The following is a 13,766-nucleotide window of genomic DNA, read 5'->3' as shown; positions in this document are numbered from 1 at the left end:
GGTCACTTGAGTCCCACCAGGTCCCATTGGATGGTCACTTAGATCCCACCAGGTCCCATTGGATAGTCACTTAGATCCTACCAGGGTCCATTGGATGGCCCCATCATGATCCATTAACTGGTCACTTGAGTCTCACCAGGTCCCACTGAATGGTCACTTGGATCCCACCAGGTTCCATTGAATAGTCACTTAGATCCCACCAGGTTTCATTGGATGGTCACTTGAGTCCCACCAGGTCCTGTTGGATAGTCACTTAGATCCCACCAGGTTCCATTGGGTGATCCCATGGGTCCGACCATGGTCACTGCTTGTCCCCACAATCAAGCAAAGCTCCCCATTGTCCTGGCCGGGAGGATCCCTGTCCCAGGAGTGTGACCCCCAGCCCCTGTCCCTCCGCAGGCCCGCGAGGAGCTGCGCCCAGTGAAGGAGGACTTTGAAGCCAAGAACAAGCAGCTCCTGGAGGAGATGCCCAAATTCTACAGCAGCCGCATCGATTACTTCAAACCCAGCTTCGAGTCACTGGTCCGGGCACAGGTGAGACATTGTCCCTTCCTGGTACCGGTGTCGTGTCCTGTCCCGCAGTTCCATGTGCTTTATCCACTGGAATTCCGTGGTGTTATCCACCTGGGAATGCCATTTTGATTTGGAGTCCTGAGCTCGGGGCTTGATTGGGTTTGAGGAGTTTGGGCTCATCTGAAGGTGGCTCCTGGGACATCTCCACACCAAAGATTTGCAGGAAGAGGTGCCCTGAATCACCAACAGCTTTCAGTTCCATCCTCCAGCTTCCTTCAGGAACATGCTGCCGCTCCTCCTCCTCCTCCCTTCTCCCTTTGCCCTTTCCCTTAGGCTGCAGAGGGGCAGGGTTGGGATCTTCCCAAGCTTTGAGAACCTCTGGCACCCCATGCCGCTGCTCCCGGGGCGGTCCAGCACGGGCAGGAGGGCAGATCTGGGCGCTGCCCGCGCCGTGGGCATTTTCCTGCGGCGTTTTGGGGCCGGGAGGCGCCGCAGGGCCCCAGGTGCGCTGCGGGGGGGCTGCCGGGAGGTGCCGGGAGCACGTGTTCCATCTCACCTCCGACTTGGGGGGGCCTCTCTGCGGAGCTGCCAGCGAGTTGTCTGCAGGCTGATTCACCTACCAGATGGTGCCGATGCTCCCTGCGCCGCAGGGTGGGTGCTGGGGATGCTGTTCCTGCTGTTCCCTTAGCGATCGGGCGCGGGGCTCCCTGTTCCAGCCCGGAATAACCAGAATTCCCGGAGCCACCGCAGAGTCTCGCTGGCCCTTTCCCCCTGCGGACCCCCTCCGTGGGTGAGAGCTTGAAACCTGAACGTTCTCTGCCCTCTGCGGGGTTTTTGATCCGGGAGTTTCCTCAGAGAGCAGCTTTGCCTCTCTGGCTTCTCCTCACTCCGTTTGTGTCCCGATTCCCGTGGAATTTGGGGTGAGGAGGACGTTGGGATAGGTGTGCTCGGAGTGCCCGGAGATGCGAGTGGGGAGCAGCAAGTGTCACTTCTGGGGCTGTTTGTGACACTCTCCATCCACATCCCTCTTCTTCCTTGGGAATCCTCTGCTTTCTTTCCCGTCTATCTGCCCTGCCTCTCTTCAGGTGAGGAATTTGTTGGGAAAACCGAGTGAAATCCCGTTTTTAACACCCAAAAAGGCAGCGTCATAACAAAGCTGATGCATCTCCCGTAGGCTGGACTAAAGCTGGTCCCAGATGGATGCAGCTCCTCACATCCCTCCCTCCCTGCCAGCCTCCATGGGAGCTGCATCCTCTTCTTTCCCAGCACTGGCTGCATCCTTCCACCCCCAGGGAGGGATGCTGGGAGGAGAGCTTGGAATGTTTGTGCTGAGTCTGGGCTCGGGCTGCATGTGCCCCCCTGGCTCGGGAGCTCTTTTCCCACTGAAGTGGCTGAAACAAAATGGAAAAGGGATGCGATTTGCCCAAGGTGATGAGTCAGTGGTGAGCCAGGAATAGCAGCCCGAGCCCTGAGTCAGCTCAGCAGCTGCTCACCTGCAGGCACCTGGCTGGGAAGGGCAGCCGGGAGCATCCCCATCCCAGGGAAAAATTCCCAGCTGGGAATAATGCCCAGCTTTCTGTCCCTCTGTGCCTCCCTGAGCTGATGGAGCAGCCGAGGGGGGTCGTGTTCCTCGATGGAATTGCTATTTTCAGCCTTTTCTGCAGGTTCCTCTTCAGGAGTGGGATGAGGCTGGAGTGCATCCCACAAGGAAAGGGCTGGATGGGGTGGGACTGGGATCATGCAGGGTGCTGTGACTTTGGGGTTGTTCTCCCTGGGTCAAACCCACCATCCAAAGACAAAACCATGTCATTTTCCTTATGTTTTTGTCCCTGGAGGAAACCAGCAAGACAAATTGTGTGACAGTGACACCGTCCAGTGCTACAGCGAGCTGGGAAGGGACCAGCTGCCTCTCGGGGAAGGGGAAGGACCCTGCTCCCAAGCACCTCCGTGGCTTTGACCCAAGGAGACCCTCCCAAGCCTCCTCCCCGGGCGGGCGAGTTCCCATGGCACAGCCTGGCTGTGCTCCCGGGGCCGGGTGTCTCCTGACGCCGGGACATGTCCCGAGCTCACAGGGCTGTAACATTCAACACCAAATTCTTCTCTCCACCCACGGGCCCGGGCCAAGCCAAGGGAGGCAAATGTTTCCCTGGCTGGGGGCTTTGAAGTGGCCACATGGAGATGAAAGGGGGAGATTTTGGAGCTGTCGCTGGTGTGAGGCGCGAACAGCACTTCCTTCCCGCTCTGTGCTTTATTTTCCAGCTAGAAAACACGAGATTCCTTTGGATTGTAATGGAATGGGGGGAAAGGCAGGCAGGGATGGTGCTGTGGGCTGGGGGAGCCCAGCCCTGGCAGTGTCCCCCGGTTTGTTTTGGGTAGGGCTGCCCCAAACAAGCGGCCGCTGCCCAGCTGGGCATTGTGGCTGGGATCTATAGAAAATCCACGGAACACGGCGTCCCCAAACAGAATTAGTTCAAGACAGGTGGACTCAGGGCCATTGGCTCAGGCTCAAAGGCGAGCTGGAGCTGGGATTTGATGGGATGGGGACAGAGCATATGGTATCCATAGCTGGAAAAGTACTGGGCTGTCGGGAGCAGGTAGGGCAGGGCGAGCTGACTGCGGAGCCAGGGGTCCCCTGCTGTCACTGTCACCAGGTTGGGGTGCATCCCCTCCCTGGCAGAGTTTTCACTTCTGGTTCAGCAGGAGAAATCATGGGGGAATTGATGCTAGTGGGATTTTTTTGGATGAAGCACCGGAGACTGGCCTGGCAAGGCAGAGCAGCACCCGGATGGTGCCAACTTGTTCTGCCTGGGGCCTGTCCCTGGGGGAGAGGAGCATCCCCAGGGACACCCACCAGCCCTGGGGACACCCACCAGACCTTGGGGACACCCACCAGACCTTGGGGACACCCACCAGCCCTGGGGACACCCACCAGCCCTGGGGACACCCACCAGACCCTGGGGACACCCACCAGCCCTGGGGACACCCACCAGACCCTGGGGACACCCACCAGCCCTGGGGACACCCACCAGACCTTGGGGACACCCACCAGACCTTGGGGACATTCACCAGCCCGGGGGACACCCACCAGCCCTGGGGACACCCACCAGACCTTGGGGACACCCACCAGACCTTGGGGACATTCACCAGACCTTGGGGACATTCACCAGCCCGGGGGACACCCACCAGACCTTGGGGACACCCACCAGCCCTGGGGACACCCACCAGACCTTGGGGACACCCACCAGACCTTGGGGACATCCACCAGACCCTGGGGACACCGCATGTCCCTCGGGAAGGGATCAGTGGCTGCGGGATGTGGGCAGAGGGGGAGCAGCACCAAGGAGTTCGCTTGCTCTGCCCATTCAATCCTGTGTGGATGCTGGGGGACAATCCCAGGGGACAATCCCAGGGGACAATCCCGGGGGACGATCCTGGGGACAATCCTGGGGACAATCCCTGGGGACAATCCTGGGATGCAATCTTTGTCATAGAGGAGTCCTCAGGGATTTCTGGACCCTGGTGGGGGGCAGTTTTCCCCAAATCCTGGGGAACAATCCTGAGACCAATCCTGAGACCAATCCTGAAGGGACAAATGTCCCCGAATCTTGGGGGACAATCCTGGGGGCAGCATCTGCCATCCCAGTGGGGTACATTTCAAGGCACCAGCGCTTTTTCTGTGCTGGAATTGGCAGTGCCACTTGGCCATATGTGACTGAGCAGAGCCCAGCTGACTCCAGTTTGGGGACAAAGGACACGGGGGCTGCTCCAGGGCTCTGGCACCCCACTTGGCATCCCTGCCCCCCGGATCCCTGCTCACCCTGCCAAGGGATTTGGGGGGCTTTTGTCATCTCTTGCTTGCAGAGGGTTTCAGAAGATATTTAGGGTGGCCCAGCTGTGGTTTGGGGGCTGTGCAGGGATTTTGGGGAGCCCCTGCCAGCTCAGCCCCGTGTGGGGTTCATTAGTCACTGTGTAAATGAGCATTGCTGTGACTCAGCTGGCACTGCTGCGTGGGGAGCCCTGGCCACGGAGCAGCCCCCAGAGCTCTGGGATGGACAGGCCTGGGGAAGGGGGGTTCAGGCAGCCGGTGCTGGAATGTGGAGCCCCGCGATGCCCCCTCGGGCCTGCCCAAAATCGGCATCGTTTTGAGCAGGATTAGGGGAGCTGGTCTCCATGGAGACCGTGTGTGTCTCTGCACCGGTGCTGCTGGAGACGCTGGGGCCCCTCTGGGAAATGGGGACAACGCTGGCATTGCCCACCCCGGGGGGGGCGCGCCCCAGTCCCCCCCTGATGGACGCGGGGGGGTGTCCAGGACAGGATCCCACACCTGGCACAGCACCAGGGCTCCTGCAGTGCCAGGGGTCCCGCAGGCAGCTCTGGGGGTCCTGTTGGCACCCGCGGGTCCTACAGTGCAAGGAGTTGTGAGGAACCCGAAGGTCTCGGGGGTCCCACAGGCAGCACCGGGGGTCCCGCAGCACCAGGAGCGCCCCAGGCAGGGCTGGGGGTCCCAGGGGTCCCACAGGCAGCACCGGGGGTCCCGCAGCACCAGGAGCGCCCCAGGCAGGGCTGGGGGTCCCAGGGGTCCCACAGGCAGCACCGGGGTTTGGCAGGCAGGGCTGAAAGTCCTGCGGTACCCGGGGGTCCCACAGGCAGCACCGGGGGTTCCGCCACCGCGGGGGGTGGGGAGGGGGTCCCAGAGCCCCGGGGCTCTCCCCGGCAGGGCTGGGAGCCCCCCTCTCCCCGCTGGAGCCCGAGCAGCCACGCCGCTGCCATCTGCCTGCGCTGACCCCCGGGCTCCCGCGCCGGCAAGCGCTGCTCGCTGCCGGAGATAATTGGCGCTGCTAATTAGCACGTTATTAACACACCCCTCCTCCTCCCCCTGCTCGCCGTGCTTCGCACGGGGCACGGCGCTGCTGGGCGCGCCCCTCACCGAGCCCACCGAGCCCACCGAGCCCACCGAGCCCACCGAGCCCCGTGCCGGTGGCACCGGTGACAAACGAGGGGACAAGGCGGCTGCGGGAGGGTGGCGGGTGCCGGTGGCAGCCCCGCACGAGCGGCTCCCAGATGGGAAGCGAGCGGAGAAGGGCAGCGTGTTATTAAAATGTGTTGAGTTGTAATAATCCGAGGGGGTGGCATCGCCACGTGGGAGAGAGCTATTTTAGACATCAACGCTGCGGCGAGGGGCTGAGGGCACCCGCAGGGGGGTGGGCTGGGGAGGAGACCCCCATTCCCCTCCCTCCCCCCATCCCCCTTTATCCAACAGGTTGTCTACTACACGGAGATGCACAAGATTTTTGGGGACCTGACGGCACAGATCGACCGGCCCGGGCTGAGCGATGAGCAGCGGGAGAGGGAGAACGACGCCAAGCTCAGCGAGCTGCGGGCGCTCTCCATCGTGGCTGACGACTGAGGCCGGGACAGGGAGGGGATGGGGATCCCCCCCTTCACCCCAGCTCCCATCCCAGGGCTGGATTTGTGGGGCTGGAGCTGTTCCCATCACCCCACGGCTCTGCACTCCTGCCCGGATGGGGGGAGGAGGCTGCTCCTGCCAGGGTCTGGATCGTCTTTGTTGCTCTATGAATGAGTTTTGCCTTAAATTTTGGGGTGTGGAGGAGCAGGAAAGGGAGCGATCCTGCTCGGGTGAAGATGGGGAGTGGGATGTGGTGTGCTGGATTTTCCCAGGTTCCCACCTCCCTTGGCACCCCCAGAGCCCAGAGGGTGAGACCCCCACTCCTCCCCCTCATTTTGTGCCTTAGGAGCCCAGAGGCCCCCTCAGGGGAGGGTAAAATCACTCAAATCCCATTTTTTGATGCACAGGGACAAGGGTGATGCTTCCTGTGGCGAGCATCCATCCCTCTTTTCCCAGGAACGGTACAAAGAGCCTGTGCCCCTGAGCTTGGGGGTGCCCAGGGTGGGGGGACAGGGGACCCCAGACCACAGGGACAGATGGGGACACCCCTCAGGGAGACAACCCAGCCAGGAGCAAACCTTTGGAAAACTGGGGAGCTGCAGCCCCTCCTCGCTGTTCGGGGAAGGGCCACAGGGACTCCTTGGCTTGTCCCCAAATAAAGTTTTTGGCAGCGCAGTGCGGCCGGGGCCGTGTCGCTGTCACCGCCAGGCCCGTGGCCCTGTCCCCGCCGGGCCTGTGGCCCTGTCCCCGCCGGGCCTGTGGCCCTGTCCCCCCCGGCCCGTGGCCCTGTCACTGCCGGGCCCATGTCCCTGTCCCCGCCGGGCCCGTGGCCCTGTCCCCGCCGGGCCCGTGGCCCTGTCCCTGTCACCGCCGGGCCCGTGGCCCTGTCCCTGTCACTGCCAGGCCCGTGCCGGTGTCCCTGTCCCCGCCGGGCCCGTGGCCCTGTCCCTGTCACCGCCGGGCCCGTGTCCCTGTCCCTGTCACTGCCGGGCCCGTGTCCCTGTCACCGTCACTGCCGGGCCCGTGGCCCTGTCACCGCCGGGCCCGTGGCCCTGTCCCTGTCACCGCCGGGCCCGTGGCCCTGTCCCTGTCACCGCCGGGCCCGTGCCCGTGTCCCTGTCCCCGCCGGGCCCGTGGCCCTGTCCCTGTCCCCGCCGGGCCCGTGGCCCTGTCCCTGTCCCCGCCGGGCCCGTGGCCCTGTCCCTGTCACCGCCGGGCCGCTGTCGCCCTCTGCCGCCGCCCGGCCGCCACTGCAGGGGTGACGCGGAGGGTCTCGGGTGTCGCCTGGAAGGGAAAAACTGGGATCGAACATTGTCCCCCCGCCGTGGAGGCGCGGGAAGGAAACGGCGGCAGAGCACGAGGAATCGAGTTTTCTAGTAAAATAGAGGAAATTTAAGCCTGAGCTGGCGGCTTTGAGGATAAAGAGAGGCTGTCTGCTGTGTCCTGGGGTCTGCAGATGCTGGGTGGGATAAGGGGTTGAAGCCCACCCTGGTGGGGTTCTGGTGGAGCTGATGAAGGTGCCTCCTTTGCCTTGGGGTGGCATCAGGCTCCTGCTGCTCCAGGTGACAGCACACAGCTCCAGACATCAGGGAAGCCATCACCACCTCTTCCTGCTAGGACCTGGATTTGGCAAATCTGCACGGGCCAAGGAGCAGCAGTCAGGGGTGTCCTGGGAGGCCCGGCAGAAAATGGGGATGGAACCCCTAAAACAAAACCTTCCCTTCGCAGCTGGAGCAAAAGGGACGGGGCAGAGCCGTGGGAATGCTGGTGGCTGTCCCTGGTGTAGGGACGCAGCAAGGTTACCCCAAGAACAATCCCGTGCCGAGGCTCCTCCCCAGCTCCCAGCACAGAGAACTTCATCCCTCCGTTTCCCCTCAGCTGTTCCTTCCCAACCACATCACATGCCAGGCCAGGTTTAAGCAAAATAAACCCAGTTGCCACGGTTACCCAGAGCAGGGATGCTAAATATACAGAATATAGATATTTTTATATATTTTTAACTGCCATGCACAGAGCCCGTGAGCCCGAGCAAGGGACACGCTCCCCCACGGGATCTGAGCCCTGCAGGCCTCAGGGTGGCTCACAAGTGGGTAAAGGTCCATGGCAGCCCCTCTGTGGCTTTGAGGTGTTGATTTCTCCCTGGATTCAACCCCACCTGGGCTCACCTGAGTCCTCCTGGTGGCTTTGTCTGTGTCACTGTCACCCTGCATGGCACAGCCAGACCTCTCCCCCAGCAGCCCACCTCTCCTGCAGTCAGAGTATGCACAAATCCCAGCTCCTGGTCCATGCCATCAGCTCCTCCTGCCCTCCCAGCGCTCAGGAGAGGAATGTCACCCATGGAAACTTAACCCAGGCGCTCCCAGGGATTCACTCTGCGTACTCTCCACAGTGCTTGGGGAGAATTCCATCTTTTTACTATAAAAGTGGGTAATTACCGGGTTTTGCACCACCCACAAGATCCCAGCGTTAATAGGGAGAGCTGTCAGGAAGGGAAAATTAACTCTACAATGTGGAATGTGCTCAGCTTCGGTGTCTGAGGCACCCCTGGGTGAGGTTCATCAGCTCTCAGACTTCCAGGAGCGAAGGGAAGGGAAGCACCTCTCCAAGAGGATCCACGTGAGTGGCAGTGAGGCCATCCCAGGATGTAGGGAGCATTCCCTGCTGGTGAGCAAATCCTCTTTTTTCCTCCCCATCGGGAATTCTGGGTTAGCCCAGTGGTGTTGGAGCAATCCTGACTGTCCTCCCGACCCCCTCAGGATGGCTTTAGGAGATGCCAGCCCATCACTAATCCAGCAGCACCAATCCCAAGGATTTTCCTCATGAATTGGATGAATTAACTCTGTCCAGGCCTACCAGCACCTGGATCCACACCTTGATTTTCCTTCTTAGATGCTCTGGAGCTTCCCCTTGCTCCAGGTGATCCAGGAGTGCTGGGATAGGAAAGAGGCTCAGACCTCCCTCCTCCTCCTCCTCACCTGGGGCCTGAAAGGAGAATCAGCATCCCCATGGCCAGCCTCAGCACCTTCCCGGGGATCAGCCCCTGGGGATCCAGCCCCGTCTCCTAGGTGAGGGGAGGATGGAGGTGGCAGAGGGGCAGCAGGGAGGGGGTGCCCAGACTCCCACCCCGCTCTGGGAGCACCCAGCCATGTCCTTTCCCCACCTCCCCAATCCCTGCCCGTGGCTCCTCACCCCGGGGCGCTCAAGAGAGCAGAGGGGGGCGATGGGAAGGGGTTGGATGCTGGAAAGGGGAGGGGACAAGGATAAGACACCCCCCCCCAGGTGTGCTCCAAAAACCCTTCAGCACCCCCTGATGAGGCTGTGAGCCAGCCGGGGGGCTCTGCCAGGGACCCCCAGCACCGGAGCCAGCCCCTGCCGTGAGGATGCACTCACGTTTCCCAGGAAAGAGCGGTGGGATGCAGGATGCTGCAGCTGCAAGGATGCCCCCGGGGCGTCGGGCTGGGCGCGGTGCCGGGAGGGCTCGGGAGGCGCTGCGGGATTCACCGCTGTGAAGGAAAAAAAACCCCAAGTGACGGTAGGAAATCCACAGGGAAGAGGGGAAAGGGAGGGATAATGGGATACCTGATGGGACAGCACCTTCCTCACCTGCGGCACCGGCCCGTCCCGCGCAGAGCTCCAGCAGCACCAAAACGGCATCCACCCCTCCTCTACCCCCCAAACTGGGGAGCCCCCCTGGAGAAAGCCGCGATGCTCCCCGGAGCATCATCCCCGCCCCGGCGGGGACCTCCCGGCGCCCCCTCCCCACCAACCCACCCGCGGGGCAGCGTGGGGGGCTCCGGGGGAGGGACAGGCGTTACCCCCACCCCGAGGCAGCGGGAACCCTGCAGAGCCTGCCCGGGGCTGAGCGGGGAGGGGGTCGGGGGAGGGAGAGCCTGGGGAGGGGCAGCAGCCGCTGGAGCCGCCCGTGGGAGTGGGCCCGGCCGGACAAAAGGGGCGGAAAAGCCTTGGGAAGTGACGCGGAAAAGCCGTGGGAAGTGATGCGGAAAAGCCTGGGAAGTGATGCGGCAATGACGCGCCTCCGCGTGACGTCACGCCGACTTTAGGGGTGTGACGTCACGTCGCGACAACAAGCACCGCGATAAGAGCCGCCTCTTTATCGGTGAAAAGCCTTTATTGGGGGAAAGGGTGAAGGTGAAGGGGGTGCGCCGGGCCGGGGACCGGCCCCGGGCGGGCGGGACGCCGCAGGGTGAGCGGTGATGCGCTTCCTCCATCCAGCTGTGGTGGTGGGAGCGGGACCCTCCCGTCCTACCTGCAGCGGCCGCCCCGCAGGGAGCGGCGGGTCAGGCGGGTGAGCAGCACCTTCACCCGGCCCCAGTGCGAGCGCCCGTCCTGCCGGGAGAGGTGGGGTCAGCCGGGGGGACCCGCGGGACCCTCCCCCCGTCACACCCCGACACCCCCCGGCCGTACCTTGTCCGGTGCCGGGACTCGCGCCCCGCCCTCGGAGGGGTCCAGCAGGCTGGGGGAGCTGAGCGAGTGTCCCCACATCCTCCGGCACGGCCCGGGCTCGGCTGCTGAACGGGACAACAAACCTGGTCAAGCTGGGGGGCATCATCCTGACATCCCACACCCTGCCCCCCACCTCCATTCACCTGGCAGCGGTCGGTCCTGCCATTCCCGCCCCCCCCGGTGCTCACCTGCGCCCAGGTGCCCTCATTGCCGAGCCTCACCTGGTGCCTGGCTGTCCGAACAGGAGCGCGGCCGGAACTCCTCACCCCTCCACGTACCCAAATCCTGCCTCGGAGACTGCCGGGTGGGCTGCGGGTGAGGAGAGCACAGGCCGGGTGTGAGCTGGGACCCCCCACGCCCCCTCCCCGCGCGTCCCCCTCCTCCTGGCTCTCACCAGGGTGGCCGGGCGGGCGCTCCGGGCTCCGGCCGCCTGCTGCCGGAGGACGCGGTTGTCCTGCTGCAGCCTCGCCAGGCGCTCCAGCATCTGGCACACGTGCTCCAGGTAGCGCAGCCCCTGCCCCGACACCGCGGCCTCGGGCCCAGCCCGGGGGTCCCGAGGGCTGCCGGGCTGCCGAGCCCCCCCTGCCGCCCCTTGGGGCTCCCCGGGGTCCCGCGGTGGCTCCGCCAGGTCGGCGGTGCTGGCGCTGCGCCTGCTGAGCTGTCGAGGGCAGCGCTGCCTCCTGCTCCTCTGCGCTGCCTGCAGCAGCCTCCTGCTGGCCGAGCGGCTCCGGGGGGGCTCCTCTCCGGGGGGCTCCTCTCCGGGGGGCTTCTCCGCCGGGAAACCGTCCAGGGAGAAGCTGCTCTCGGAGCCCAGCGGGGTGGAGGGCGAGTGCTCGTTGCTGGCCATCTCCACCCCGGAATCCTCGGACTCGAACTTGAGGAACGTCCTGCCGGCCGGGGGGCTGCTGGGGGGCTGCGGTGGCGGCGGGGGGGGTCCCCGGGTGCTCATGCCCCGCGGGGGCTGCCGCGGGCTCTCCTGCAGCCGGCGGTAGACGCTGGCGGAGGTGCGCACGATGCAGCTCTCGGCCGACTCCCAGGGACCATCTGCGGGGGGATGGAGGGCAGGTGGGCTCAGCTGGAGGGTGCCTGAGCAGAAAATTTGGTGCTCAGCACCTCTCCGAGCCCCCCGAAGCCCCTACAGCAGCTCCAGCCGTGGCCAAGGCCGCTCTCTCCCCTGCCCAGTGACCCCACTCCTGCGGGTCCCTGTAGCTGGGAATGCGCTCCTACAACCCCCGCGTGTTGTCGCTGCTCCCCAGAAACACGGTCCCGGCCTTCCCCATCCTCATCCTCCTCCGCAGCCGCGCTGCTGAGGGGGGCACGGCCCCGACCCTGACCTGGGCAGGGATTTTGAGCCGTTCCAGCTCGGTGCCGGCAGCCCAGGACACAGCACTGCCGTGGGATCCTGGATGGCTGCAGGAACCACAAGCTCCTCGCACGGGATGGGGGGCATCGCCAGCCGGGATGTGCCCCACCACCACCCCGCAGCTCCAGGTGGGATTGAGGCGCATCCATGGGAAGGTCTCGGCGCTCCTTGCCCGACACTCGCTCCCTTTCCAGCCAGGCCGCGGCGAAGGGCTCGGGGAGGTGGGAGCGGAGCTTTGGCACCTCCTGCGGGCTACCCACCCCCCGAAAGCCTCGCCTGGGGCTGACACCCCCCTCAAACGCACTCACAGCAGCTGAACCTCCTCTTCCAGACGGCGCGGGAGCCACCCCACATCGCCGAGAGCCAGAGCCGAGTGCCGGGCGCGCGTCCCGGAGCTCCCTTTTATACCCAGCGCAGCCAGGGACGGGCCCTGTATCCACAGGCACCTCATTACAGGACCGGTTCCCAACTGGTTCCTCGCAGGCTTTGGGATCGGCGATACTGGCTGGGCCAGTGGTTAAGGATCCCTTCCCACCCCAGCTGGGAAGGCGAGAGGGTTGTTTGGGTGCCGGCTGCATCCCACCGAGTTACAGAAAATTCACTCCGGACTCCAGCGTGGGCTGAATTCACCGGTCGGGGGTCCCAGCGCTCCCAAATTCCTGCCCCTCCTGCAGCCACAGCACTCACCGCGCATCCCTCGGGGGCTGGAGAGCCGGGAAGCCGCGGCCAAGCCAGGGACAATCCGGCCGTTCAGTGGGATTGAATCCCAGGAATTCCGGGGAGCAGCCCCTCCGCCCCGGCAGGATTGAATCCCAGGAATTCCGGGGGGCAGCCCCTCCGCCCCGGCAGGATTGAATCCCAGGAATTCCGGGGAGCAGCCACTCCGCCCCGGCAGGATTGAATCCCAGGAATTCCGGGGGCAGCCCCTCCACCGCAGCTCCGTGGCCGCTGCCAGGATCCCGGTTCCCACACGCAGACTCATTCCACAGACTCCAGGACTCCTCGTGCCAAGGCGCTGCTTCCCCCGGCACCACGGGGGTGTCACCGGAGCTCCACCGGCGCGGGGGCCACGGGCAAGGCGAGAAGGGGCGTGAGGGGTCACCATCAGCCCCTTCTTGGGGTGCCCCCCGCCCTGGCAGCTCCAGCTCAGCCCCCGGTACCTCCCGGATGCTGCTGGAGGGGGTCCCGGCACAGCCAGAGCTGCGGCACACGTGGAGATGGGCCCTAGGTTTTGGGGACCCCCACGCTGTATTTTGGGGACCGGCACCGGCCCGTCAACCCAAGCATGGCAAGGGCAAACCTGAATTCCCAGGGCAGCCTGGACCCCTCCTTGCAGGGAGTGGGAGGAAAAGTAGGGGTCCAGGGACCCTCTTTAGCTCAAATTGGGGGTGCCAGGGAGCTCCCAGGTTCCTTCTCAAGCACAAACAACGCAAATTGGGGCTCCAAGGACCCCAGGTTCCCTCTCCAGCACAGACACCTCAAAACAGAGATCCCCGAGGATCCCCTCCAGCACGATCCTCGCAGGCTGGAGACCCCCGAGGGATCCCCTACAGCCCCAGGGGCCACCGACTCACCGAGGTCAACACGGAGCGGCCGCACCGTGAAGGCTCCGCGGCGGCGCAGCATCCTCGGGATGCACCGAGAGCCGGGCAGGGAACACTGGGAGCCGGGCTGGGAGCTCAGGGGCTGCTCCTCCGCTGCTTTATGGGGCAGGGCCGGGGGGCGGCACAGCTCCGGGGCGGGGCGGGGGTGGGGTGGCCGCCCATTTGCCCCCAGCCCCAGCTGTGTTGTCCCATGAGGGCTCAAAGCGTTTCTCTTTTTCCCGGAGAGGGCCGGACCATCATCATCCTCCCTCACAGGGCGTCATAGAGCCATGGAATGGTTTGGGTGGGAAGAAACTTTAAATCGCATCCAGTGCCACCCCCAGGGACACCTTCCCTGTCCCGCATTGCCCCCAGCTCCGTCCAACCTGGCCTTGGACGCTTCCGGGGATCCAGGGGCAGCCCCAGCTGCTCTGGG

General features: G+C 64.3%; 2 protein-coding genes across 5 annotated transcripts in view; one reads left to right on the top strand and one right to left on the bottom strand.

Moving 5' to 3' along the window:
• BIN3 (bridging integrator 3) overlaps positions 1 to 6,595 on the top strand; it is a 40,690-nt gene extending 34,095 nt beyond the window's left edge. For both annotated transcript variants that reach the window (XM_086865668.1, XM_086865669.1), the window contains 2 exons: positions 400 to 534; positions 5,774 to 6,595. In XM_086865668.1, the coding sequence (XP_086721794.1) occupies positions 400 to 534; positions 5,774 to 5,920 (282 nt within the window). In that variant the 3' untranslated portion in view covers positions 5,921 to 6,595. The remainder of the gene's footprint in view (positions 1 to 399; positions 535 to 5,773) is intronic.
• Positions 6,596 to 8,305: 1,710 nt separating this feature from the next.
• Positions 8,306 to 13,439, bottom strand: C29H8orf58 (chromosome 29 C8orf58 homolog). Of its 3 annotated transcripts, none has more exons than XM_086865667.1 (7): positions 13,322 to 13,439; positions 10,779 to 11,428; positions 10,606 to 10,693; positions 10,346 to 10,449; positions 9,524 to 10,267; positions 9,311 to 9,423; positions 8,306 to 8,902 (listed from the first exon to the last, which is right to left on the bottom strand). In XM_086865667.1, the coding sequence occupies exons 1-5, from the start codon at positions 13,371 to 13,373 to the stop codon at positions 10,184 to 10,186; spliced, it is 978 nt and encodes a 325-aa protein (XP_086721793.1). In that variant the 5' UTR covers positions 13,374 to 13,439; the 3' UTR covers positions 8,306 to 8,902; positions 9,311 to 9,423; positions 9,524 to 10,183. The 3 variants fall into 3 exon arrangements, with proteins under 3 accessions (XP_086721793.1, XP_086721790.1, XP_086721791.1); XM_086865664.1 differs by lacking the exon at positions 13,322 to 13,439 and adding an exon at positions 12,056 to 12,939; XM_086865665.1 differs by lacking the exon at positions 13,322 to 13,439 and adding an exon at positions 12,056 to 12,939 and having other exon boundaries at positions 10,346 to 10,446.
• Between the last annotated feature and the right edge of the window lie 327 nt (positions 13,440 to 13,766).

Source organism: Cyanistes caeruleus, chromosome 29, assembly GCF_971803275.1.
Source record: "Cyanistes caeruleus chromosome 29, bCyaCae1.hap1.1, whole genome shotgun sequence".
Lineage (NCBI taxonomy): Eukaryota > Metazoa > Chordata > Aves > Passeriformes > Paridae > Cyanistes > Cyanistes caeruleus.
This window is presented reverse-complemented; position numbering and strand designations above follow the sequence as displayed.